The 27,985-nt window shown below is 41.7% G+C and overlaps 2 protein-coding genes and 2 long non-coding RNA genes across 9 annotated transcripts in view; 1 reads left to right on the top strand and 3 right to left on the bottom strand.

Moving 5' to 3' along the window:
* pear1 (platelet endothelial aggregation receptor 1) overlaps positions 1 to 25,175 on the top strand; it is a 46,779-nt gene extending 21,604 nt beyond the window's left edge. The window contains exons 2-23 of one of the 2 annotated variants that reach the window (XM_056381909.1): positions 154 to 264; positions 1,067 to 1,168; positions 1,266 to 1,366; positions 4,716 to 4,808; positions 9,043 to 9,289; positions 11,034 to 11,136; positions 11,553 to 11,689; positions 12,233 to 12,445; positions 13,497 to 13,671; positions 13,874 to 13,994; positions 14,088 to 14,251; positions 15,264 to 15,366; positions 16,208 to 16,360; positions 16,470 to 16,601; positions 16,744 to 16,875; positions 17,386 to 17,505; positions 18,048 to 18,266; positions 18,988 to 19,097; positions 19,239 to 19,365; positions 20,076 to 20,138; positions 20,469 to 20,663; positions 23,233 to 25,175. In XM_056381909.1, the coding sequence (XP_056237884.1) occupies positions 158 to 264; positions 1,067 to 1,168; positions 1,266 to 1,366; positions 4,716 to 4,808; positions 9,043 to 9,289; positions 11,034 to 11,136; positions 11,553 to 11,689; positions 12,233 to 12,445; positions 13,497 to 13,671; positions 13,874 to 13,994; positions 14,088 to 14,251; positions 15,264 to 15,366; positions 16,208 to 16,360; positions 16,470 to 16,601; positions 16,744 to 16,875; positions 17,386 to 17,505; positions 18,048 to 18,266; positions 18,988 to 19,097; positions 19,239 to 19,365; positions 20,076 to 20,138; positions 20,469 to 20,663; positions 23,233 to 23,384 (3,069 nt within the window). In that variant the 5' untranslated portion in view covers positions 154 to 157 and the 3' untranslated portion in view covers positions 23,385 to 25,175. Of the gene's footprint in view, positions 1 to 100; positions 265 to 1,066; positions 1,169 to 1,265; positions 1,367 to 4,715; positions 4,809 to 9,042; positions 9,290 to 11,033; positions 11,137 to 11,552; positions 11,690 to 12,232; positions 12,446 to 13,496; positions 13,672 to 13,873; positions 13,995 to 14,087; positions 14,252 to 15,263; positions 15,367 to 16,207; positions 16,361 to 16,469; positions 16,602 to 16,743; positions 16,876 to 17,385; positions 17,506 to 18,047; positions 18,267 to 18,987; positions 19,098 to 19,238; positions 19,366 to 20,075; positions 20,139 to 20,468; positions 20,664 to 23,232 lie in introns of those variants that run through there. The other variant, XM_056381908.1, reaches the window with a different exon arrangement.
* Positions 123 to 13,476, bottom strand: LOC130172933 (uncharacterized). Of its 2 annotated transcripts, XR_008828351.1 has the most exons (5): positions 12,944 to 13,476; positions 12,679 to 12,769; positions 9,036 to 9,235; positions 3,310 to 3,383; positions 123 to 253 (listed from the first exon to the last, which is right to left on the bottom strand). It is a non-coding gene; the product is annotated as an uncharacterized LOC130172933 (long non-coding RNA). The 2 variants fall into 2 exon arrangements; XR_008828350.1 differs by having other exon boundaries at positions 12,679 to 13,474.
* On the bottom strand, positions 15,371 to 18,169 carry LOC130172934 (uncharacterized). The gene is made up of 4 exons (XR_008828352.1): positions 18,037 to 18,169; positions 17,819 to 17,918; positions 17,372 to 17,494; positions 15,371 to 15,820 (listed from the first exon to the last, which is right to left on the bottom strand). It is a non-coding gene; the product is annotated as an uncharacterized LOC130172934 (long non-coding RNA).
* Positions 25,176 to 25,235: 60 nt separating the features above from the next.
* Positions 25,236 to 27,985, bottom strand: part of lmna (lamin A) — a 33,484-nt gene continuing 30,734 nt past the window's right edge. For all 4 annotated transcript variants that reach the window (XM_056381914.1, XM_056381912.1, XM_056381911.1 and 1 more), the window contains exon 13: positions 25,236 to 27,345. In XM_056381914.1, the coding sequence (XP_056237889.1) occupies positions 27,310 to 27,345 (36 nt within the window). In that variant the 3' untranslated portion in view covers positions 25,236 to 27,309. The remainder of the gene's footprint in view (positions 27,346 to 27,985) is intronic.

Raw genomic sequence — 27,985 nt, 5'->3', positions numbered from 1 at the left:
TTTCTTGCAGAACCAGATTGCACTGAATTGTACAAACGCTGCTTGTATGTGTCCGTCTCTTTGCAATAAACTCTAGTTTGGCCCTGTTGCTGTTTTTCTGATGTTTGGGGTTTTACATCCGTCTGTAAATGCCTTTCCTTTTTTCGCCCTCAGGACCATGCCGATCATGCCGAGCTCCGCCCTCCTGCTGATTCTTGGCCTCCTGATTGGTCTGAGCTGCTCCCTGAACCCAAGAGACCCGAATGTGTGCAGCCTGTGGGAGAGGTGAGGCCAGTTTATCTGTGACAAACAAACATGTTGCTGCTGTGATACACATTTTTTACACACTGTGCTTTTAGCGAGATTCAAGAGGGCCAGCAGTCGGTCAGGGAACTCATCTATCACATAAATGGTCGAGTAAACTTATGGAAAAAACAGCAGCACCGCAGTAAATACTTGCTCATAGGAGATGGGAAACTTTCTCTTTAACAAAAATACCTCAGTGCCCGGCTTTCAGGGTAGAAATAGTTGTTTATCTGGCCTATCAGACCTGTCAGAGACCATTAACTCTCACGTCTGCCAAAAATAAAAAACAAAGGCACTGGGTGTGTGGCTGGTGTTGGTGTCCAACCTGAGGTGTGCAGGATATTTACAGGAATCCAAAGCTTTCACCTAAAAAGTTGAAGGACACACCCTTTTGTATCTGAGTTTAATTATTAATTAGGATTGTACTTTCATATGAGGTCATTTAGTTACAGTTTTGTGATCTTAAAAGACCAGTGCAAACAGATGAAGAGCTCTCACCACTCCCTTTCTAAGCATATGGAGAATCTACATGGCTTTTCTTTGAGCTGCTGGAGATACGAGAGAGAAAGTCAGGAAATCACCAAAGTAGGATTCATCTTCCGGAGACCATGAACATCTACAAAATGTCTTGGTCATTAAGTCTGGACCAGACTGACTGATTGGCTAGAAAATAAGTAAATAAATAAATAGTTCAAAAGTGAGAGGTCATTGGAAATGGAGCAGGATAACTTTTCTACCTCGAGACTGTGCATCACTGACTGACTCATGTCTCCCTTTTCAGCTTCACCACCTCAGTCAAAGAGTCCTACTTTCATCCTTACGACCATGTGACAGAGGAGCCCTGTGCGGACCCTCGGACCTCCTACAGATGCATGCGCCACAGGTAGCACCAACGTGATGACTCAGTTCCTGTCGGGCTGACTTCCTGCTCCTGTCGGGGGAGGGTCAAAGCATCCTGTTTGACTGTGTTATTCTTTCAGGATCACCTACAAGACGGCCTACAGGCAGGCGGTGAAGACGGACTATCGCAAGAGGTACCAGTGCTGTCCAGGCTACTATGAGAGCAGAGACAAGTGTGTCCGTAAGTAACTGCAGAAACCTTTTAATAATCTTTAACAGTACGACAGCAGGAACGCTGAGGATGAAACAGCAGAGGAGAAGATCCAGTCCTCGGTCAGCAGGGACTAAGTTTTAACCACGATCATCACCAAACTAAACTTAAAGTTTCCAGGACGCAAGTGAAACAATTGCTTAAACAGCACTGAATAATATTTGATTAAATGCATTTATGAGTGCAATTACAATTTCAATGGACACATTCATAGACATGTACACATGTGCAGTTTATCTGTCCTGTTGTTTTTATTCTGATTCTATTTAATCTACTTATTTGTTCATCTGTTTAATCTACATTTAAAAGCCCGGGGTTACAGATGAGCTTCATGCTGCGCTACAATGGAAGAATTTTTATCTTTATGGTCTTTAGTAAATAAACTAGATCTAAGTAAGAAACTATATTGATTCACAGACACTGTTATTATAAAGAACTTCACAGGTTAATTAATCATAACTCAATCTACATGTTTTCACTCGCTGTATTATCGGATCATTTTCCATCGACTGCACAATAAAACCAGGGTCTTCGACACGGTCTTCTTTTTTTATTTTATATTTTTATCATATTATATTTTATATTTGTTTCACACAGCTAGAATTATGATGTTAAAACCAAGTTATCTGGCATCGTCCAGCACAACCACAGGTGCACGTTTGCAAAAGCAGTGTGCAGAGAGACACAAGTAAAACAAGGTAACGTGACGCTGGGACGTGATGACGGAGGAATACGAGCATCAGCTAAAACGGTTGCTAACGTTGTGATTCGCAAATGAGACAATGTGACATTTTGTACACACAGACTAACTCACTGTCATTACTCACAGCAGCCTGTGTGTTTTTCCCCTTTTTCCAGCCTATGTGCTTCGTCAATAAGGAGCATATGAGACTGGAATTACCAAAATTATGGGTTTAATTCCCACAGGGGCTTCTCATGCTGAAAATGCACAGTATGTACTGGCAGCACTAGCTGGAATTTTCAACTTTAAACTGTGTGTTGCTGTCTTGAAAACATCCCCGATGCTCCCATCTTGGTCATTTTAATATTTTCATTTCAGTTCAAGGATTTCACATCATTTCAGCTACTTTTTTTTTTTCCATCAGCAAAGCATCTGTTATGGCTGGATCACTGCTGCCTGCACAGCTCAGGGTGGAGCAACAGAAACTCTTGTCACACCAACAATATCATTAGTGAGCATGTTCATGAATACTCTCAGATAACTGGGGTCTACACGCAGCTCCACTTTATGTATGTAAAAGGCTTCACTGTAAATGTCAAGTTGTCCAAAACACGGGGGCTTATTTATGGAGTAAGGTGACATGTTATTCATGAAATTCGTGATGTGGATATTTATTTCATTTTGGTTTAGTTTGGATTTGATTTTTTTTAAAAAAAATCTACTTTCATGTGCTTAAAATAGCATTCAGAGCAGTTTTACATGACAACAAGCGTAGGTGCAGCGGTTAAAATAAGAAGCAGTTAGTTGAACGTTGTTATAATCTGAAAATGACAAATGGACGCAGCTGTCAAGAGTTTGCTGACACACTGTCGTCGCTCTAGTGTCACATAAATAAAGCGAAACCATACACGGCCTTGTGTGGGTGGAGACACTTCTACCTTAGCTTTACCAACCTTCTCATACATCACTGGTTGATCTGAGGAATGATGATGGTAATAACAAAACTAGGTTTGTAGTCCCTTGAAAGCTGACGTTCACTCAGCAGAGATAATATACTCAACAATAAGAAACCAAAAAAGCTTTGGTTGCTTATTGTTGAGCTACGTTTCACGGTTTAGGTCTTTTGTAGCCAAACACAAAGCTCTTGATTTTACTGACTCGCATCAGGAAGAAGCTTCCTGATCACTGTTTTTTTTTGTAAATACATATAATTAGCTATAATTACACTTACCTCTTTCATTTGATGACGTTAGCCTTTTCTTAGATCCCCCAAATCTCCATCCTCCAGTGTCCACACACTTTCATCTAGAGAAAGAATAAAGAGTCAAACGATTGTTTGGTGTGTGTGTGTGTGTGTGTGTGTGTGTGTGTGTGTGTGTTGTATACAGCGTGTGGTTCTCAGCGCCCAATGGTTTCAAAACACTTGTCTAGTGTAACAAAAAATGAAAAGGTCTCTGGCAGAATGATCAGTTTTCACTCATAAATGCATGTTTGAATGAACTTAATGGCAGCACCATTTATAACGCTGGCTTGCACACAACTCAAAGCTCCCCGACAGTATGAACGGCATTCAGCACTCGGGCTTTCGATTGCTTGGTCGGGCCCCAGCTGTCGGGCTGGCAGCTCATAACTGTTTATGATGGGTGGAATAAATTTAGAGGGAAGGAATGCAATTCAGCTGAATAGATTGTTGATCGAATAAAAAAAAGTGCACTTTTGAAATAGATTTTACAGGCACACAGTCTTATACTAATAATAATAATAATAATTAGAAGAAGAAGCATTTCTTGAGCAGCTTTTTCTTATGGAGTGTGCTTCAAATTTCAAAGAGCACAAACGGGACACACATAGTCAGCAGTTTGGAGACGTTACAAAAAGCAAATATGAGCAAAGTGACTTCCAAATAATTTGACAGGAACATGGTGAAAAAGTTGTGAAAACAAGCAGATAAACCGGTTTGACAGTGGGCGATTTATCTTGCAGAAAAGAGAAAAGAGAAGCTCAGCCAAAGGTCAAAGTGATATCCACATTCTTTCTGGTCTGATAAACTGTACATGTGTGACACTACGCCCTACCAGTGATTCCAGGTGTCAGTGTGTATGTGGAAACACTGTGGAGTTTAATTAATCAGAAAGAATAGAAAGTATTTCATTTGGTTTGGAGGAAAAATAGGATTGTAATCTGGTGTGAGGCTGATTTTTTAGTTTATTTTATCATCACAATAATCACTAAACTACCAGCTACAGGATCAGTTGAGCAGGACTCATCTCCCGCCAACCTGCGGCAGTCGAACGCCAGTGCTGCTGTTGAGGGTGTGTGAAAACAGTGAACATATGAGCACAGATATCAGAGCGTTATTAAAGCGTTCCTGTCACCGAGCCGTTTTAGTACGAATGCAAACAAAGCCTGAACACAGACAGTTCCAGGATCACTGCATCACATTTATAGAGCTATCAATGTTAAACAACATCCAGTTCAATTTGGATGAACATCTGGAGCCCGATGTGACGGGTATCTGAGCTTCAGATCACTGCACACCTTATCCACTGCGTTTTAAACATTATATGTGCAGGATGAATGTTCCCTGCAAAGCTGCGCCTGGTAAGAAATAAATAAAAATGTATTTCTCATCAACAGCTCGCTGCACCAAGGAGTGTGTCCACGGCCGGTGTGTGGCTCCAGACCGCTGCCAGTGCGAGGGAGGCTGGCGAGGAGACGACTGTTCCAGCGGTATGAATCAGCCTTTTCCCCTCGTTCAGACATTTCCTCACTCTCTCTCCTTTGCTTTTCTTTTTTTTTTCCCTTTCCATCACTTTCTCTCTTCAGGTGCACACACAAAAACAGTTCACATACACAACAGGAAATGACAGTTGGCCATTGCTCAAGTGGCTGATCTTCACATACACCATTCCATCACACACCGGAGGCCTTTCCAATGGAAACAGCAAGGGAGCATTACCGCATGCACAGCAGTGAGTCATTATTGTCAGCCTCAGTCCAGGAACCAGTTTACTAGTCCAGAAGGACACTGAGCTGCACCTCCACCTCTCACTCACTTACTATTCAAAATTATTAAGGATTATAGTCAAAATTTCACAACAGCTATTCTTAATAAAGCTGAGGAGGAAATAAAGGAATAAAACAATCGTGCGTAATAAAGCTGAGACTTGTTCCTCCAACAAAGATGTTAAAAAATAGTATGAAAGCAATAATTTATGAGTTAAATACTGTATGATATACTGAAAGGAGCTATAGTCCATAAAAAAGATTTAAGACGGACATTATATGTTCTCTTTCTACTCGTTACAACTTCTTTTACAGAACTAAAATCAGCAGAAATAGTTATATAATAGTTGTTCAAGGCGCCAACTCAGAACAGTGAGTCTAACCCTGTTTGTCTTTTCTGAAATCTCCATGAATTAGATGGTGGAGTGTGAAACCAGGACCGCATTTCACTGAAATGAAGTTTTCCACCACCTTCAGCCCGTTTCATCGCACTCAGCTGGGTCAATAGTACACAGCCCTCCTCCATTTCCCCTCTATTCCACTGCAGAGAGCGGGAATTAGCTTTAACGGGCAGCGGTTGATGTCTTGACAGGGGGATGATGGGAAGGGGAAATGGAAAATGTTACCCCACTCTCTGTCTTGCGTGGCCCAGTTTGCGCCGTCTCTCCTTACACTCCCGCTCTACCCTACCCCTCACTGACGTAAATTTTCTTTCTTTGTTTTCACTCGTTCACTCTGCTCTTTTCTGCCTTGGCTCTGCTGCATCGTCCTATAATGGAGTCGTTTTTGGCAGAATAAGACCTGACACTTCCTGGATGCCTGTGTGTTGAGCTATCTAACTGTGGGAAAGAGGAGAGGGGCCTGAGGTTTTCATACTGAACACTCTTAGGACTGTTTGCCCATAGATCTGGAGAATAGACGAGAGGAGGGAGAAGTGTTGAAGAAGGTGACAAAAAGAGAGGAGGTGCCGAGTGGATACGAGACAGAGTGGAAAATGGGAGAATATAAGTAATTACAGTGAGTGAGGTGATAGAAAGACAGGAATGTGGCTTATTGGGAGCTAGAAATGTCACGTCAGAGCAGCATTTGCTTTATTTAAGCCCTGTTTCGGAGCAGATTTTGAGCTGGAGTCAAAAACGAGCAGCGAGGACTGCTTGTTAGATGTCCAGGAGATTATGTGAACTTTGGACGCAAGCAAAACCCAAACCACTGCTTGGACAATGCACAGGGGAAAAGGAAGAATTTTCCCACCATATCAGTGTGCATTCCTTATAAAGGGCACTGAGGAGATGCCAGATCTGAAGTGCATGTCAATCAACAGGTTTACGAGCACGCAGTGATCCGGATGCTGGTCATGTGTGAGTAGAGGTCATATTAATGATGCTCAGTTTGAATCTTCATCACAGAAATGAACTTAAATTGACCTTTATTTATTCAGGAAGTCTCATTGAGATCAAGATCTCTTTTGCAGGAAGCCTGGGAGCAAATTATACACCGAGTTGCCAGTTTATTTAAGGTAGGAAGGGAATATTGTGAATAATTTTAATATAATGGAAAGACAAATAACATTACACCAGATTTTGAATTTGTCTCAGTATCCCAACAATATCATAATTTAGGATTATCAAAACATGACTTCTCACATTGCGCCATAATATTTGGGTTATCAGTTTACAAAAAATGAAAACCGCTGCATCTGCTGTTATGTGGCATGGTTACTTATCTGATGCTAACTGAGATTATATTGTTATATTATTGATGTAATATTGTGGGCCTGGAAGTGCAAACCTCAACAATATCTCAGGAAACAATGAAAGAAAAGAAAAATCACAAGGACAGAAAATGAAAGACGTTAACATCCACTGAGCGCCGTCATGGAGTTCAAGTTAAAAGCTAAAATCTAGCCTGGGAGCCACGGTAACAGACACAGATCTACTTTCTTACTACACCTTATTAGTTACTCTTCGGATTAAGATTTTATACACAAACATATGATCAGTTTATAAAATAGGATGAAATCTTACAGTTTAAACAAACAAACAATGGAGAGTTTTTCTAGCACAGTCTGGATACTTAGTTGTGATAAATCAATCATCATGTCCAGCTGCAAACAGAGGAAAACTCTTTTGGTCTAATCTCAAACTTCTGGCAGTTCTGGGTTGATCCTTGCACTCCACTAAAGTGATGAAGTCAAAGCTGGACTCACTCAGGCTAAAGTGAGTGTATTTGATGAAGGTAAACACACTCAGCAACACTGTCAGAGAAAGACTTGCACTTGGTGATGTGCTGTATGTTTACATGCAGATGAACTAACAGATGGGAAGCGTTCTGACTCTGGTCAGTGGAGGGCTCAGACTCTACCAGCTGGCTGCCCACAAAAAAAACAAAACAAGAAAATCACACGTCCAGTGAATTTCAGCCACTCAGTGCTCTGCTGTGTGGATGTTTCAGCCCTCGGTGCCTGCGCTGACTGCCCTGCACACCCTTCAGTAAACCTCCCCTGCTGTCCTGGAGAATGTCTGTGTAAACATAATCGCTGCTCCAGCTGAGCTTCTCATTACTCAACGTGACACACTCCGGCAGAACCCCTCTCCAATGCCCACTAAGAGAACGAGTGAGGTTATGATTCATTTAAACAGAAGAGGCAAGGGTCCTGCTCCGAGTTAATGCTATAAACACTACAGTCCATGGCAGCATGGTTAGCTCCAGGCCAAATTTGGCTCTACTTTTCCCTCTGTGCAATTATTGTCAAAGCAGTCCTTGTACTTTTCTCAGCTGTGGCAGGACACATGTGCAGCAGAGGCAGAGGTAGGGGCAACATGGACACGTCTGATGTGTAGCTTGATTTCGTGCACAAATGTCTGAAGAAGAAAAAAAAAGCAAGATGATTCACAGAGGTCAGCATGAAATTGTTGGCCTGGTTTTTAGCTTGAGGGGAGATAACTGAGGCCCATCCATCTGTTACGTCAGTGTTATTGGATATCACATTTTCTCAGTGATGTCCGATGTCCAAGACAGTCGAAGTTATTGATGAGAAATTTGAGGAATGCGCCCATGACCAATGTGGGTTTTCTCAGTGGACTGAGATCTCTTCATCATGAATTGAAATCCAAACCGTGTGTGAATCTCCACTGCATGCTACCCCCCCCCCCCGCCCGCCCCCCCCCCAGAGCCGATCTTTAGGCTTCTGTAAAATTAACCATTTAAAACTTGTCCGTCTTGTGAGCTCCATGCAAATCTCCCTGCCGATTCTAAATTATTTGTTGGTAACTTAACACTCCTGAGCTAAAGTTCCAGATCTGGATATGGAAGCATGGGGGAGATTCACAGTAATGTGTGGAAGAGACAGTCTGCCCCCACCCTCCACTCCCACTCTTCCTCTCTTGTTCCTGTTCTGTTGTTCGTCTTTTTGCTGCTGAACACATTAAATTTAATCACAGTTAGTTTTTCATGACATCATATACGCCTGTAAGTTTTAGGTTTATGGGAGGAAAAGTGAATTAGGAGAAACAAAACTGACACAAAACGATCAGACTTGCCCCGAATGCAAGTTACAATAATCATGTGTAATGTTATTTTGCCTTGGTGTTTTCAGTTAAGTTCCAGCATGGCAGAGTAGATTTGACTCAATGTTTGGAGAAGCAGGCATATTACTGGAAGAAGACTGGTCTGAATCCCTGGAAAATGTGGGCAATAAAAGTGAGAACCTCCCTGGTGTAAAAGTGAAGGGTGGTGCTGGATAAATACGTTTTAAAATCCAGGAAACAGAATCATGTACAAAATCTAATTTGGAGCTTAAGACAAAACACAAAGCAAATCTAAAATCCCAACTCATCTTTTCTACAAATAAACAAAAGAATCAGGGGTTGTGCTTCGGTATCTTGGCTGAACAGCATAGTCTGGAACAATATTCAATACAATATTCACAATCAATAACAGTTGTGCTCTTACTTTTCAGCCTGTGACGACAAACACTGGGGCTCGAGCTGCAATCAGCAGTGCAAGTGTGAGAACGGAGCTCTGTGCGATCCTGTGAAGGGGGCGTGTCAGTGTCTTCCAGGGTTCATAGGACGCTACTGCGAGGAGTCCTGTCCAGCAGGCACCTTCGGGAAGGGCTGTCTGCAGAGGTGCAAGTGTGGCACCGGGGGCTCCTGCGATAAAGCAACAGGAGAGTGCATATGTCGGGACGGATTCACCGGGACATTGTAAGTGCACAAAGCCAGAAAAATAATAATAATGAGGAGATCCATTCTGAAATGCTGTGTTGACTTTGTAAATGGAGAAGAACAGTGACTGAAATAAATTTGAGGTAAGTGGGTCAACAAAGACAAATAAGTTTTGTACAGATGTACTGAACCTGGCAGCTCATCCAATAGCCGTTAAGATATTTCACTGAAAAGCAAACATGTCAACCTCATGGTAACGCTAGAGGAACAGTCAGGGGATCATCAAAGTTCTTATGATTCATCCTCTGGGGACCATGAATGTCTGAACCAAATTTCACGGCGATCCATCCAACAGTGGTCGAGATATTTCGTTCTGGTCCGAAGCTGCGAACTAACCGACAAACATCCGACACAAGTCAAGAGACATTTTTAGAGCGTGGACAGTTAATTATTTCATTACACATCACTTCATTATCATCGAGGGTCTGACAGGCACAGATCTTTCATGGCCAACTACATTATTTTTCCACAACTCAATTTTAAGATGGAAAAAAAAAAAAGATGCTGATGTAGTGCATTATAATCCGTGAGTCATCTGTTACGCCCCGTTTTTTAGATGCCCCTGAGGATGAGTAAGCACTCAAATTCATCCCCACTAGATATTAGTGGAAACTATTACACTGCCAATGTCAAAGCACAACACGCCACTTCAAGCTAAATAAAAAAGGGGGCTTGGCAACACTGATCATGGGATAAAGCTCCTTGATGAATTGTGTATATCTGAAGTCTGTCCATGTTATTTCACCTCCAGGGTGTTTTAGAAAAATATAATATCCTAGCATTTTGTGCTACAGGAAGTTTAAGCCAAGTAATCTGATTGGTCAAAGACATGTTCCAACTGTGCTGATGATTCCCACAAAGCTTTTGTCCTGCCAAGTCTTAAAGTAATGAGGGAGCTACTGTTAGTCTTTCTTTTTTTACTCTGTCCTTTTTTCTACTTATTCTACTATTTTTTTTGGAGAGAATATAGTACGGCAGTATGAACAGTTAAATGTTGTCTGTAAGGTCACTGCATGTGGATGTAACTGCTCCAGAGTCACATGTCACAACAGTTTTAAACTGTGAAAGTGGTGACATTAATATCTCATAATTTGTGCTCAGTGGTAAAGCAGAAATATTACAGTGTAAAAAATAACAAAGTAAAAGTTTAAAATTCTGCAATAACATTATTTGTGACAAAAATGTACTTTAAGTACCAAAAAAAAAAATTGTGAATTATGCGAAAATGGTATATTACATTATTGTATTGTAATTATTTATGCATTAGTGTTTGCATCACTTTAATGTTGCAGCTGATAATGGTGGGACTATTGTAACTACTCTATATACGCTGCACAGCTTGACTCCATAAAGTCTTATTTATAGCAACACTTCAGAATTTATTTATTGATTATATTTTGTATTATTAATCTGAATCTGCAAAGGAACAAGTGACTGAAGAAGTGAACTAATGAAATATTGAAATAGCGGAAAAAATTAAATACTCAGGTAAAGTACAAGTACCTCAGAATTGTACTTGCACTTAGTTACTTTCCACCACTGTTTGAGCTGATGCTTCAATGACCAGTCTTATAAAACTCTGTAAATAGTCATTTTGTGCTTTTTTACTGTAGAACAAAACAAATACTTAATTCCTGAGGAATGTCCCAAGACACATGGAGTGTTTTTGCCTAAAGTGGTCCATTAATCCTCTATTAAGCATCGTCTTCATCCTTCTCCGCAGCTGTGAGAAGGCGTGTCCCAGGAAATGCCAGGCACGATGCCCCTGTCAGAATGGTGGCATCTGTAGGGGCAAAGGGATCTGCGCTTGCCCCCCTGGGTGGACGGTACGTTTTCAGCTTTAAGCTTGCACTGACTCTAACCTTCATGTTATCCGGGGAGGTTTCCAGATTTCGAATTAGCTCATGTGTTATGTTCCAGCTGGCTCCAGACTTTGGACAAAGTCTCTTTCTCATCTCTGACTTATTCCGAAAGACATTTAGAAGGCAACCTGTCGTCTCTGGAGACCTGCAGATTCTTGGTTTTCCACCAATGTGAAAAATTCATCATGAGGTTTCTTTGCTTTTAGAAGAGGAGACGTGATTGTGATCCCATCAGAGAGCAAACTAACAGATTATTCTCTGAGTAATTGCATAAACTGCTGGTGTTTTGTTCCAGTTTTTTGCACCGATGCACTCACACTAATTTGAGTGCATCAGTCTCTTTCTGCCTCTTGAGTGAGTTTTTCCTTGTTTCTCTGCAGGGTGCAGTCTGTACGGAGCGATGTCCAGAGGGAAGGTTTGGACCAAACTGTGCTGAGGAGTGTGTTTGTCACAACAGGGGAAAATGTGACCCTGAAACTGGACAGTGCCAGTGTGCTAAAGGTTTCACCGGTAACAGGTGTGTATGTGCAAGTGCCCCTTCGGAAACACAGAGTATGTGTCTGCATTTGCCTTTTCTTCACTCTCTTGTGCATGAGGCCATTCATGCCATTTCTGGTGTCTGGTATAGTCAATGACAGCTTCTCCCTTCACTGCAAGTGAAGAATCAAAACAAAAACTGTCCCCCAGGCAATGAGTGTAATTGAATCCTTAGTCAGACAAAGCCTGGTTAGATGTTTCAGCATTGATGTCCTTTGATATAAATCATTTGTGTTTGCAGTGTACTGATGTCACATTATATTACATTTCTGGTCACAAAGCAGTTGTTAATTTAAACCGTATTTCTGTTTTTTATGTCAAATTCAATTAAATATTAAACAAACACCAGAGACAGAAGAGTACAGACTACTGGCTAACATCATACTGGCTAACCGCAACACAAAACAGAAGTTTAGTTTTAAGTTTATGGCTCATGAGCGAATAAAGAACAGACAGTGTGCATTATTTCCCATTTGTCGAGCCTCTCCGTGTATCTACATAATGTTTTATGTTCTGCCCTCAGGTGTAACGAGGAGTGTGCTGCAGGCACTTATGGCCAGGACTGTAAAGGTGTGTGTGACTGTGCAAATGGCGCTCGCTGCTACAACATTGATGGGGGCTGTCTGTGTGAGCCGGGCTTCAGTGGTCCACACTGCAGAGACAGGATGTGTGCAACTGGCAAATACGGCATGCACTGTGAACGTACATGTCTGTGTCAGACCAAACACACACTCAGGTGAGTGGCTGCTGCCAGGAGAACAACGGGCTGAAGCTACAAAAACATTTCTCTGAGGCAGTGCTACACTGGAGGTAGAAACAGTTAGCTAGCTACAGGTACATGGCCACATTTAGACCTTCAGGGCTTCAGATTTGTGCTGCTTTCTACAGAAGGTGAGGCTTCTCTCCTTGTAAACATGAAGCAGTGAAGCATACCGTTTGAAAATACTTCAAATAAAGCACAGATCTCACCTTTGTAAGGCTGGTCCAAGTCAACACCTCATGCTGGAGGGCCTGGTGAGCTCCTGCAACCTCTGCCAACAAGGGGTCAGTTGGCTCTGCCCTTCAGACACAGCTAACGTTAGCAACAACAATGAACTAAAATAAATTAAAAATAATTTTTATTCCTTTATGGTACTGAAGAAGAGCCAGCTAACAAGAAAATCAATTGGTGATTTGAACCAAGTACAGGTTCTCTTATTGTTAGCTATGCTATGCTATCCAAGCTAGCGCTTACCTGTTTTGACCAGGCCTCGCCTTACTGAGTCTGAGTGGCTGCTAACATGGCACATCCACACAGGCGTTTTCACTTCACCTGATTGAGACTGAGTGGGCGTGTCCAGACTCTGCTTGATTGACATCTCCCTCACTCTCCTGTTGCACCTGCATCACTCTTGTTATTGGTACGTTGAGCTTGGTGATCTAAATTCAACCTGGGAGGTCTAATCAGCCAGAATAACTGAAAACACCTGTGTGACTGTACAGGTTAGCCAATTAGCTTAGCTTGAATTCTGCTCAAACTCATTCAGTCTCTTTAATCAATTCATTTATTTTTGATTTCAGAACAGTTTTGCCAATTAAAAATGACTACATCGACAAAACAAAATACAGTAGATATCAATACACTTACCCTAATAAAAACAATGAGGGAACACCCACGGCACACATACAATGGCACACACTGTTTTTGTCTTGGTGTGCGATAGTTCGACAGAGTCATTAGTTTCTCACTGCTCCGTTGTGTTTTTTGTTGGCATTTCATCACATCTACTTCTGTTTCTATTGTCCAGCTGCCATCCAATGAAAGGAGAGTGCACATGCCAGCCGGGCTGGGCAGGACTGTACTGTAATGAGACGTGTGCTCATGGTTTCTACGGTCACGGTTGCCTGGAGCCGTGTCTGTGTGTAAATGGAGGGGTGTGTGATAGCGCCACAGGCCGATGCCAGTGTGCCCCGGGGTTCACGGTGAGTGGGGCAGTTTGGCATCATTTAGCTAGAAATTACTGGGTGAGCTAATAAATCAGTTTTAAGAATCATTTATATTTATTCATTTTCTGTTGGTGTGTACACACTCTCAAAATGAATGGCTATTTTTACTGTACATGATACATCAAAATCTCACACTTACCTGCCTTATTGAAGGTAATATTATTATGTATTATTGTAGGGCGTTCACTGTGAGAGTCCATGTAAAAGTGGGACCTACGGCAAAAACTGCTCCCTGGAGTGCTCCTGTAAAAACTTCATCGACTGCTCACCAGCTGACGGGACGTGCTTCTGCAAAGAGGGTAAGACACTGAGACAGAGGAAACAGAGACAAAGAGATTAGATCCACCATGTTCCCGGTCCAGCATGGCTGACGGTCCTTTGTGTGTCTGCAGGCTGGCGAGGGCCGGACTGTTCCACCCCCTGCTCTGAGGGAACCTGGGGCCCAGGATGCAACGCCACCTGCCACTGCGCCAACGGGGCAAAATGTAACCCTGCAGATGGATCCTGCACCTGCACAGCCGGCTGGCAGGGGGCGCGCTGTGACCAACCATGCCCCGTATGTACCTGGATATGAGCTGCTTTTTTTTTTTTTAACCTTCATTTATTTGTTTTAGGAAGTAGAAAAGAGGTGGGCAAACTCATACTGACAGATCCTTCAGATAACCTCAGAGTACACATGAAAAGTGTGAATTGTTGTGGCGTGCCTGTTTTTTATGCCGCAATCCCTGTTAGTCCAAGATGGTTTTCTCTAATGGGAGTCAGTAAAAGAAAACCTTGAAACATATATATATATATATATTTCCATAAACCTTCTTTCTCTCTGCAAAGGAAGAAGATTATACCACCCAGTTTGGAAAATTAAAAGCTAGGGCATCAATACAGACAATAAACCCATTTCGTTTTATGACGTGACTATAATATGAATTTGAGTCATAAAGACTTTTGTCAGTCAAAAGTGTGTAAACTGTAAATAAAATGGTAAGTTAGAAAGATAAATTACAACTGTATTCAAGTACAATTTAAAATATACTATATAAACATGTGTTGAAATAAAATATAAAATAAATCTGAAATACAGGAAGCTGCGAAGTACAAATTATGGCACAATATAATGAAAAGATGGGTTTCATTGTGTTAATTCCCCCTGGCTTATTCTGTCTGAAAACACACGCCACTTTGTAAAAACAATACAAACTCTAAAAGATAAGAAAAGTGCAATATATATTTATTCTATGTCAAGTTGAGTCGACAAATGAAACACTATCTCTGATCAGATGCATACACAAATCATGAAGGGTGATAATTATACATAACATGTTTGTTCTGGTTGGACAGTTTGTAGAAATGCGGTCCAGCTTTTCATCCCTTACCTCACCCTCACCCTGTATGCTTTAATCTAGAGTTTTGGATGCATACCCCCCTCGCCTCTGTCCTGCCAGCCCACCAGGTTGTCTATATAACAACACACTGCCAGTGTAGTATTTTGTCTGACTCTGACTGAGCTGGCCGAACGTTGAAGAGATTCCCCTGACAATTCTGTGCCCGTTGGCATTTGTTCACATGTGCAGATGGGCTCATTTGGGCCAGCCTGCCTGAAGAGGTGTGATTGTGTTCATGCCGACGGCTGCCAGGCAACCACCGGGGAGTGCCACTGTCTGCCAGGATGGTGGGGTAAGTGATGACGTCCTCCCGGTGTCGCTGCCAGCTTGGCTTTGGTATCACAGATAAGTCTGGTCCAATAGAAAATGAGTGAGCCACAGGTTTGAGTCTGATCACACTGTTCTCTGAGCTGAAGGACCAACAGTGAGACTGAATATATTTGCCTAACCTCAGTAACCAATACTTTACATTAATGTCAACCGTTTTCTTTTTTTGTTTTTTTTTACCAAACCAAAGATTTTCAGGTTTTTAGGTTTGATTTTCCACCATGCAGCCATTAGTTTTCATTTTAAAAGTTATATAGGATAGATGATCCATCACAGTAAAGGTTTATTCTTATGCTTTTTTATATTTATTAGCATTCTCTGTAGTATTCAGATCTTTACTTACAATACTGTACCTGATTAGGACTGAGTGGGCGTGTCCAGACTGCTTGATTGACATCTCCCTCACTCTCCGGTTGCACCTGTAGGTTGGGCAACTTACATCTTCATCATTTTTGTTATTGATACGTTGAGCTTGGTGACCTGGGAGGTCTTATCAGCCAGAATAATTCAAAACACCTGTGTGAGGGTACATGTTAGCCACTTAGCTTAGCCTAAATCTTCCTCAGATTCACCATCTGAGATGTCTCTGATTTCAGAACAGTGTCATTTTACTGTTTATTCTTTTTATTGAAGTAAACTCATGAATGCAGTTTTACTTGGATGTGAAAATTGAGTATATTGTAGTTTTGCAATTTTTATTTAGGTGAATTATACGAGTACTTTTTCCTGCCCTACCACTACAGTTACATCACACTAACAGCTGGGCTTCACTGCTTCGTTCATCATTATCCACTTTCGTCCTCCAGGTTCCCGCTGCAGTGAGCCATGTTCAGAGGGCTTGTGGGGGCGCCACTGTAACCAGACCTGTTTCAAGCATTGTCCCAACAGTGACACATGCTTGAGGGAAAACGGAGCGTGTGTGTGTCGTCCAGGCTACTGGGGAGTCACCTGCCAGAACAGTGAGTGTTATGTTATCGGCCAGCTGACAGAAACTGATCAGATCGGACCCTGAGCTGAACCGGATTTACTGTGTAACATCTGGCCTGGCTTCACTCTTTTATCTCCCAGAATGCAGAGCTGGTATGTATGGTGAGCAGTGCAGTATGTCCTGCCCGTCCTGTGGACAGTCGTACCGCTGCCATCATGTGACAGGAGAGTGTGACTGCCTGCCTGGATACACCGGACACAACTGTGATCAAGGTTGGCGTTTGCATCAACAATTATGCAGCGCACCTGTGTGCATATGCTCCAAGATTTAAAGTAGACATCACAGAAAATCTTCATTCAGTCTCCATATAAACAAGTGCAGGTGATTTAATAAGCTGCACTGTGTGTTTCACAGTTTGCCCAGCGGGTTACTATGGCAAACAGTGTTCTGAAGTGTGTGTTAAATGTGCCAACAACTCCACATGTGACCACCGGGACGGGCACTGTGAATGTCTGCCTGGCTGGACTGCGACTGACTGCTCCATACGTGAGTGCCACAGGACTTAATGTAGCTGTAACTGCAGTGAGGAGAGTTCGGCTGATCTCTGAATCCTTTGGTATAATTTACTCAGTGGTCTCATGGGTGTGAAAACTACAGCTGCCTTGGACGCCCGCTTGAGTGTTATTATTTTTCTTAAATTATCTACAGTCTCTCAGGGCTGCAGTTAACCATTATTTTCATTGATTAATCTGCAAATTATTTTTAGATGAATTAATCATTTGCTCTGCAACATGTCAGAAAACATAAGTGGAAAGAATCCTGTTATAGTTATTAGTTAGCTGTTCAGTGTAATATTTCTCCGAATTTCAAACCAAAATTCTTTCAGACAGATAAAGAAAGAGCAGAATATTATTGTATTTAGCATTGCACCTAATTCCACTAGTTGCAACAAAGTTGGTGAAATATGTGCACACACATCATCATTGCATCACAGTTAAATACTTATCGCACGTGTGATGCGTGGGTGTTTTACTGTGAGTACCGTGTGTCTTTCAGCCTGTAGTCCAGGACGTTTCGGCTCATTCTGTACTCAGACCTGCTCCTGTCCGACCAACCTCAACTGTGACCGATTTACTGGAGACTGCGTTTGTGAAAGTGGAGATGACTGCAAACAAGGTATAATACATACATGATAATCTGCCTCTTTTCCTTCACATATATTAACTTTTTGTGATTGAAGTCAGTCTTTTCCTAAAACACTGCCTTGATACTCCTGTTGGAAAGTTAAAGGTCCTATATTGTATAAAGTGAGACTTCCGTGTTTCGGTTTTATATTAATACTGTTAAAGTATCAAAGTGCTCAGTCCACAGAGAAATGCTAATGCTAATGCCTAAAAATGAACCGTCAGGACTTCTTTAAGTTTGTGATGTCACAACAAAGCAGTCACCACCTGTAGCTATGCCCCGGGCCACGCCCACTTGGACCAACCTTGCAGGATTTGGTTTCTCTGAGTGTTTGATCAGGCTCAGAGCCTCCTCTCTTCTGATTGGCTCACCGGTCTGTTGCTACTAGAGCTCCAGAGAGAAGCCTGAGAGAGGAGATGTAAAACTACATTAAACCACAAATATATCTTCTTATGGATCAGCACTTCAAACAAAACACTGTCAAGGTGTAAAATATGGGACCTTTAATGAAAGCAAACTGACCTGTTTGACAGAATCACCTGAGCAGTCAGGGAGCGTTATGGTCCCCCTCCCTCCCGGTGAGAGGGAGTCGTGGGGGGCCATCGGCGGCATCGTGGTGCTCGTCATTCTGGTGGTCTTGCTGCTGGCTCTGCTGCTGCTCTACCGCCGCAGGCAGAAGGACAAGCAGAACAACACGCCGACTGTCTCCTTCTCCACCAGCCGCACAGTCAACTCAGAATACGCTGTTCCAGGTACAGTAGACATGGTGTTTGAGATCAATCAAACACCAATATAGATTTTAAGGTGATGTATATTCTGCTTCTGACATCTAATGCCTCATTGAAACTATTGTGTTTATAATGAAAACAAAAAAGAAATGTCTTCATATCCATCCCTTTGTACACGTGACACATCTGATATCTTTTAAAATCTAGAGATCACATGCTGTGTGTGTAATGATGGATCCAGCTCAAGAGACTAAAAGCGAAACATCTGGCATTTAACAAGTGACATTAATTCACACTATTTTATTTATTACTGACAAATCAGAAGTTATAACAGGTGAGACCGTGTCAAAGACAACAGCCTCTGTGATATTGCGCGTGTGTTTCTCAAACTTGAGATCACATTTCCTGTAAATGTCAGTCTCGACTTTTGCAGGAAGGCGTGTTGCTGCTTAATGGTTTATTGATTTTAAACCCGATGCAAGTCATATCTTAAAATGACCACTGAAATGTGGTGGAGTGAAATCATTTCAGATGCTGAGCAGTGCACACTGGGTAACATTTTCAAATGAATTAGTCGTTATATTTTGATGTTTTTTTTATAGTTGTTCTTGTGCGTAATCGTTTTTGGTTCTGTCTCATGGTTGTGTTTTTTTTTTAATCAGTGATCCACAGAGATGCATTTTATTGACCTTGCGGTAACTTAATAGCGGCAGACGTGATTCCATGTGTTTGTTTTGGCCTGCAGATGTTCCTCACAGTTACCACCACTACTACTCCAACCCCAGCTACCACACACTGAGCCAGAACAGGCCTCCACTGCCACACCTCCCCAACAACCACGACCGCACTATCAAGGTGAGTGTCAGCTCAGATGCTGAACAACTGGTCATGTATTCAGGGCTGTGGGATCATAGGACACCACAGTAGGCGCAGCAAACAGCTCTTTTCTTCACATTGTTGATTTCTGATTGGTTTATCATTCTCTCTGTCATACAGAACACCAACAACCAGCTGTTCTGCAGTGTGAAAAACATGGAGCGGGAGAGGCGGGGTCTGTTTGGGGTCGAGAGCAACGCCACTCTGCCTGCCGACTGGAAACACCACGAGCCTCGCAAAGACACAGGTCCGTCTGAGTGGCTCTCCGCTGTGTGATTCAGTTACTTAACATTTTAAGTGAAGACACTGATGCAGAGAGACCTGCAGCTGTTAGAGTAAAATGAAATGAGTGGATTAACATTTACAAGCCAATAAAAGTAAGAAGTTGGTTTCCTGACCTTCTGACCACAGCTACATAAAAATAATCAGTAAAACCTGCAATCTTACTGCTAATGTGACCGTCCGCTAACACACCTAAATGGATTTCCTTAAACACTGAAGTTGTCTAATGTGTTTAACAATGAAATAATCATTCTTTAAGACAGTGAATACCAGCAGAAATGATCAGCTATCAGCAGCTAAAGTATAAAATACCTGTGTTGATAATGGCCTTTAGATATAACCAAATATTCTCACCACAACAGGCAGATAAATGTAGAGACTTTCAAGTCGAGGTCATCAAGGAAGAAAACTTAGAAAGTAATTTTTTTATACAGTCTACAGGACACTTTATCGACCATTACATTTCCTTTGGACAGAAAATCACTTCAGTCAACAATGCACATCTGATACGAGACTATAAAAATAATAAGGGGCTTCATAAAAAGCGATAGTTGCATTGCCAGCGTTAACTCACCTGGTATTGATTTTGCAGGTTTCCGAAGCAGCTTATCTGCTTCTGATTAGTTTGCCATAAAAGAAAAAGAAGATGCCAGATTTGTCTTTTATTGTTTACAGGAGCTTTTGGAATCGATCGGAGCTACAGCTACAGCGCCAGCCTCGGAAAATATTACAGCAAAGGTAGTTTATCGCCCTGTTTTCACCCTTTTTTCCTTTCATATTACTTACTGTTGAGAAATGGGAACACCAGAACTATATCAGCGAGGTGATGCTACATAAAACTACACGATTACATGATTATCAGCCACATAAAAGCTCAAAAAATAAGATATTTAGCTTTTTAAGATAGATTTCTTTTGTAATACACTGCAAAGTAAATTTTACACACGATAACTTCTGTCACTTGTCAGCCATGCCAGCGTGGCAGTGCTGGTCATTGTCAGTTAGTCGGTCAGTCCAATACTTTGAGATATTTAAACTTCTGTCTCTTTGCGTCCTGTGTGGTGACAGAGCTGAAGGACACGGTGGCGGCGAGCAGCAGCTCTCTGAACAGCGAGAACCCTTACGCCACCATCAAAGACCTGCCAGGGTTGCCCTTCTGCCCCCCGGAGAGCAGCTACATGGAGATGAAGTCGGCCGTGCCCAGGGAGCGAGCATACACTGAAATCAGCCCGCCGCCGTTCAACACGGGCACCTTACACAGAGGTGAAGCACAAGTTTACACCTCACTACTGTGTCACAACCAAAAGAAATACTCCGGGTGATCAGGTAGATACTGACAACACAGTTCAACAAGGTATGAGCACTTGAAAAAGATGGATGTTCAAGCATCATGAAGAAGAGAAAGAAGACTAAAGTAAACATATCTTTGCCGTCAGTAGCAGTAAAATGTCAGAAAATATTAAAGGGCCCATCGCAGCTTTCTAAAGCCCAAGGTGACCTCATGAAATATTTTGTAATGTCCAACCTGTGCAGAAATGTACCATCCTTCCACTGTCAATCAAAGGCAGACTATGCACACACTCATTAGAGACAGATGAGACTTACAAGGAAGATTTCAGACATGACAGACTTACAGACTTGAACAGGATTTGTGCTCGTGGCCTGTCTGACAGATGGGGAGGGTGAGCTTCCTCAAGGCGCAGCCTTATGAATGAACGACTGTTTACATGGAAGTGTAGAGGAAGAGGAAGAGCAAGAGAGAGGAAGCTCAGGGCGGCTGAGGATTTCTACTATTACCTCTGCATTTCACTGTAACGTAGCCCTGGTTATACATCACCTGCAGTCAGGCTAATTAATGATGAAGTGAAACCGGTGTTCTCATAGGTTAAGAGAATCAAATGCTTCGATTGATGGAAATATTGGTTTGGTGGAGGTACAGTCTCCTCCTGAGGGAGGAGAAGTGAGGAATAACTGTTAATTCACTGGCTCTGTTGGACGCAAAGGACTGTGATTAATAAAAACATACAAGCCCGTATCATTAAATAAATGCTACAGCGATTACTGAAGCAGTAATACTTAGATTGGCCTCCTCGCCTGTTTGAACTTGTAAAGTGAGCTCCACTAGACAAACTGCTGGAGTATTGATAAGTGTAAAAACCTGTGATGTTACGTTAAAAAATGTGATTCTTGGGATCATATAGAGCTCAGTGAGCCTGGATCCTTTATATTGTCTTTTCTTTTTTAAACTGTAAGATTGAGATTGGCAGAAAAGGAGCAGAACTCCCTTCATTTCAGTCAAGACAAACACAGTATAACCTGATGCTGAGTAATTCCTGCTTGGTCTGTACTTTGGAAAGAACTGCTACCATGTTTTAGGTTGGGGGTGTTGTAGTGGGAGGAGCATTTTACCCCAACCCATAATACAATACAACCCATACCAATACACCATAGGCCTACAGCAATACTACTGCTACACACACACCAAAGAAGCAGCAGAGGTAACAAATAGCTCACAATAATGCCATAATACTGTAATACACAGGTCCAAAAGCCCATTGCTCATGCACACACGCACATATCCAAATACGCACATTTTTTCAACAGTTATATCAGTGTGATGTTAAAGGAAATCTACAACTGAATCTGCAGCAGCATAAACCAAATATCTTACCTGGAGCTGCAGACCACGTGCTCCAGTAGTTATAATAATCCACATGTGGCCATCAGGACGGCCTGAGTCCAGCTCCTGGACAAGGTGAGGGACAGCGCCAAATCAACCGCTTTCCCTCTGCTGCCTCCTCACGTGAGCAAAACACACAACCTGACCCCCCCGCACCACGTGATGAAGCCTCGTGCATTCAGCAAACCAAGTTGGTGTAAATGCACAGCTGAAAGTTTCTTTCCCAAAACGTCTGGCCGGAAGATTAAAGTTTAGTGGTTGAAGAGGTTTCCTTTACCTGCCCCCAGGCTGACACCTGTTAGCCGCAGGGGTCCTTAGTGGTGGGCGGTGCTAACGCTGGTAGTCCGGCGGGTGCCAAACGAAAACGATGCTCTCTCTCTCCTGGGAAGGCTGGACTTCACCTGTGCTCTCTTCACCTGTGCTCTCTTTAGCCCCCCAAAAAATCTGCAGTATGCTTTTCCTCCATTGTGATTTTATCCTTCCATTAGCTTTAAATGTTACAGCAGCCGGATGTAAACTTACAAACGCTCCTATACAGTTGATTGGCTCTGATTGGCTAATGATCGCTGCCTTCGCTGGTTGGGTTGGTTCCGGGTTTGGCATGAGGAGCAGGTAAGCAGTCATTCTGAGGCAGAGTGAAACTGTCGTGTCAACACTATGAACATTATGCTCTTATGACTGCTACCCCACTTCTCGACCACTGTGTGTCAGCAAACGTTGCATTATCGATCATTTATCTATGTATTAGTAATGTCTGTGGAGCTGACGTTTCACGCGCCTCTATAAAATGGTTTGTGTAGGATACTAACTTTAAAATGTTAAAACACACTCCGTACACATTTATTTTTTCTTCAACATCAACACTCTCAATTAATTCTACAATAAATGTAAATAGTAAACTAGGTTATACAATCAGATAATAAAGTCTTTCTATAATATTTCATTTAAACCTCAGGAAATGTTCAAGTCCACATATTTCCCACAAAACATCAAAACGGTGATGATGGGACTTGATTTGATAAATGTAGTTGAGGATATGTGGGATCTGTATATATGTATATAAGTGTGTGTGTCTGTAGAACAATGTGAAGCTTAGTCCTGCTGTGTTTTGTCCCCCCCCCCCCCCCTCCTCCCCCTCCCCCCCCCCCGCAGAGCGTCAGAGCTCCCTCGGTCACGCTCCACACGAGGACCCACAGAGCCACTATGACCTCCCAGTGAACAGCCACATCCCGGGACACTACGACCTGCCACCAGTCCGCCGGCCCCCCTCCCCTTCCCCCTCCCCCAGGAGATCTCCTCAGTGATCAAGTTTCCCTCCTCTTCTTCCTCCTCCTCCTCCTCCTCCTCCTCCTCACTTTGGGGATGATTTCTGGCCTGTGCTCGCAAAGAAAGAGCAAACTTGATGCTCTTCTCCGACAACCAGAGCTGTAGACCACCCACAGAGCAGCGCGAGGCCCCTGTCCCGCTGAGGAACTATTGTTTACTGTGGATGGCCCCCTCCGTTTCCGACTCAACACCGCCCCTCTGTGGGCTGACGTGGTACTCGCTTCACCGTGACAGACTTGTCATCCAGACTGTGGAGCCAGCAGGCTGCGGTGAGGAAGGCTGGACTGTGGCGACGCCAGCGGGGCTTCAGCTGCCTTCACCTCCCATGGGAAAAAATACACCAAAAGACTTCACGGTTAAAAGCAGCAACTTAGGGAATGTTTTAGTGTTTGAACTCATCTAAACATGCTGTAATTGAAGTTTTCCACTTATTTTGCTCGCTACTGATCAGATGTTGTGCACATGTAAAGGCCCTTTGATCAGAAGACAAACTTTGACAAATGTTGTCATTGAATTTTTTGATTTTTATTTTTTTAACAGGCAGCTTTGGATGAGCTCATCTCAGCTGGACTTTGTTTTGATCTACTCTTTATAAAACCCTGTCAAAGTTAAAAAAAAAAAAAAAAAAATCAATGTCATGGGACATTTTTACTGATGCATTTGACTCCATGTTTTACAGCAAATCTGCCAGTGTTTCATTTTTTTCAGCCTAAAACCAAAAAGTCAAGTTTGTTTCACCAAAGTATCCATGTGTGTTTACCACTAAAGAGCCAAGAACAACTTTTGTTTAAAAAAGGAAAAATCCTTATCACCGTTTTTTCCAAATATGGCATTTGGAGACACAAGTGTACATGTGTGGCTCACTTACTGCTGCTGTCAGAGAAAAACTTTGTAAATATAGAAATAAATATATTGTCAGCGTCACAGTAATGTCAAAGAACAGCCCTATTTTAAGATGAATATGTTGTTTGGGGGGTTTGTGGGACTGAAGATACATTACATTTACAGAAATAGACACCAAAAGGACAGTGTGTAAACACATACTGTTTATGATGTGAAAAACAAACCATCGTCAAACTGGGAAGAAGAAACCAAATCAAAGCAGCGTTATGAATGTTAATACAGAATTCTACAGCAGCAAGTTTAGTCTCTGTCTAAAGGACCTGTTCACCCACATTACAGAAAAGAAGAAAACTCACTCTCACTTTATTCATGTTGATGGTTTTGACAAAGCTGTCTCTGAGATAACTTCACCATGAACAGTTTTTACTTTTAAATCAAGAAAAAACAACCCGTCAATTTTAAAAAATGAGCTTTAAGGCTGTGAGCTCCATAAATGAAATTCCCTTCGCCTGGAAACCTGCATAAAAACCTACATGAAGTAAAACCAAAACTATCTGAATGACTAGATACTGCTAAATGAAAAACATGTTTCTGTAATTAAGCCTGAATTGACCCTTTAATCAGTTTGTCACCATTTCTTTATTCTTTTTTGTAAATCAAGGTGTCGTTTTGCCTCTGAATCATTTTAGAAACGTTATAAAGGTTTAATTGTTTAGTGATGTCTGTCAATACTGAACCAAAGGTCCATCATCCTGCCAGCTACATGACAGAAACCCTGTGTACCAGAGAGAATGTACATTCTGCTTTAAATGCTATAGTTTTGGGTAGAGCTGCAGCTTTTTTCTAAACATATGATCATATATTTTTGAATGTAACCATGGGAACATGTTGTGTATAATAATGTAAATAAAAATGACTGCACTTTTGATCAGTTGTTTTGAATGACAATGAACAATCAAATCAAGGAAATAATCACAGCTACCAAACACCAGAAAAAAGGTTTTACTCAGCATTATTTTAGAAAAGAAAACAAGAGAAAAAAAAAGACTGATTACATCTGAATGTAACGTCCATAATGTAGCATCATTATGATCTGACACAAATCCCACCTTGAGCTTAATACAACTTTGGCATTCAAGACTTGCAACAAGAAATCCCTTTGCTGACATCCTCAGGTCCTTCTAAGTGTTTGAGCAACATACAACACATCTGAGTTTCTAAGTGTCCTGGGTCTTCATTCATGTCAGCTAACATTGCATACAAAGTTAACAGTAGAGCACATACTACACAATTACATACAGTAATCATGCCTCATAAATTTACACGTACAGTACATATGAGACAAATACTGCCTGTTAACTGTGAATCTGTGACACGAAGGCCAAATACTAAACATCTTTGAAGCTCTCTTAGCGATTGTCACGGACTTTAAGGCACTGTGGGGGGTCATAATGTCAAAATCAGACATCTGCTTAAGGCAAAGAAAAAAGAGAGGAATCTAATATGGCAGAACAACAAAAAACAGCTATCAAGTATTTTCCGTAAATGCTTTGATATGCTTTTCTCTGGAGGATAAATGACTTAAGCTGCCAGACTACAGTACAAATCTAGCTGCTGTGCATAATTGGCAAGGCCCTCAAAAAAAGCAGTGCATAAAGCCAAAGTCACAAAGTATACAAACCCTACAGTCTTACTCAGATCCCCAAAATCATGCCTGGGGATTTGAAAAGTCAGTAAGCTTAGAGGAAAAGGAAAAAAGCCCTTATGACCAGTTTTTAGGAGCCACACAAACCAGAGGACGGCTGACAGTCACAAGACTGCGATACAAGGCATGTGAGCAAAGAACAGTGATTGTTGATGCTTTTTCCTGTTCTCTGAAGGCACAATTGTATTTTTAATCTGTAAAAAAAAAAAGTAAAAGCTTGTTAAAATGTTTCCAAAAAACTACTGTTGCACTCTCTAAAGAGAAGCAGCAGTTCTCCATTAGAGTCGTGTTGATCGGTTTGAATAAGCAGAGAATTCTTACAAATATATACTGTAAATATGGCACTAAATTTATATGTAAAGAATGTAGTACCCACTCCTGATATTTCCCCAAGTAGACGACAAATTCTACAATGTTCTATCATCATGACAAAATACCTTTGGAATTACTTAAAAAATAATAAGGCAACACATTTCAATGTCCATCTAGCCGAGACACTCTCAAGCGGGTACATTCAACTTTTCCAGCAAAAAGTAATTCCTTTTCAGACTTTCAAAAAATATCACTAGATACATTTCTCTGGGGCTACGCTGTGAATTGAAGAAAAAAATATATTCATCTCTAACAATTATTTTCTCTGTGTGCACCACAGCTGCCCAACCGTATGATCTAAATCCACATGGAAAACGTACTACATCGTGTTTGTTTAAGGCTAAGGTGAGAAAAAACTGCTGTACACCCTGAGCTTACAGTACTTTGGCTTCCTTTGGACAATTTTCAACAAAGAGCCCTAACCTCTCTGTCATATAAAGACAGCAAAAAAAAAACAAGGCAAATAAATTCAAACTGTAAACATCTTTAAATAAAGATTTGCTGGATTTGATAAGAGATAAACATGATTAACAAACCCCACAGGATTTATTTTCCTGTCGTCTGTATGGCTGCAGAGACTTATTCCTGACAGGGTTCACTAGCTGTGCGTGTTGAGTGTTGACAGCCTGGCCATTAAATGTGAAACCCCAGCTTGGATCGACACACAAGCACTGGTCAATGGAGCTCTGTGGGTGTGTGTGTGTGTGTGTGTGTGTGTGTGTGTATAAATGTGAATGTGCAAGCAGAGCAGGCACGGCACACATGCAATAAGATAACATAAACATACAAACTCAAAAGCTGAATATGAAAATCGTGTGCCCTTTGCCAAAACCTGGAAGCCAATCTAACCTGCAGATTAATCTGAATACAAAATAAGACAAAGATCATATAAAAAAATAAAGACAAACGACCCAATGGTAGAAAATGATTCTCCTGTGTGGGCTGCAGGAGGTGGTGGCTTCAGGTGAGGTGCTGTTTGGTTTTTACATGATGGAGCAGTTCTCGGGCTTGGCACGACCCTGAAGGACAAAGTGACAAAGCGCAGCGTTAAAATGAGAAAACACACAAAACCAAATAAGAAAATTAAACCGAAAAATAGATATTGCTGTTCATAAATCTCTGCGCTAAATATTTCCATGAATACAGGTGAGTTAGTGCTTTTTTAATTGCTGTTTTTCCAGTTATCTTTTTTCATATATTATGATAATCTCCAGAAACGTCCCCTGAAAATAAAGATGTGAATTGGTATTGCTGGTGAAGCCAACACACAGCCAAAGATGCCAAAATGAGTCTACAAGCCCACAATTCAACATAATATGGAGAGTAAAGTATGTCGCAACCAATGGAAAGAGACTTATTTGCTTCGTCGTTTGATGTTTTCAGAATAATCAAATCGCACTGCGCAGCACATCATGTGTTCCTACACATGCTCATGGAAGAACTGCAATTCCACATGTACATTTTGATGTTTCTCTGTGAATGCTCTTAATAAAAACGTTCTCCACAAGGACAGAGAAAGTGTCTGTGCTCCTGGATTTCATGATTTGTGCTTGAATTAACTGCAGATTCCTCATGCCAGAGTTTAGTGGTGCAACTATTTTAATCAGTAACATCATATAAAATAATATTTTGCTCCATAATTATTTTGTCCATGTTGTG

This window comes from Seriola aureovittata, chromosome 7, assembly GCF_021018895.1.
Source record: "Seriola aureovittata isolate HTS-2021-v1 ecotype China chromosome 7, ASM2101889v1, whole genome shotgun sequence".
Taxonomy (NCBI): domain Eukaryota; kingdom Metazoa; phylum Chordata; class Actinopteri; order Carangiformes; family Carangidae; genus Seriola; species Seriola aureovittata.
The sequence above is the reverse complement of the archived record's forward strand: the minus strand, read 5'-3'. Positions and strand labels throughout refer to the sequence as shown.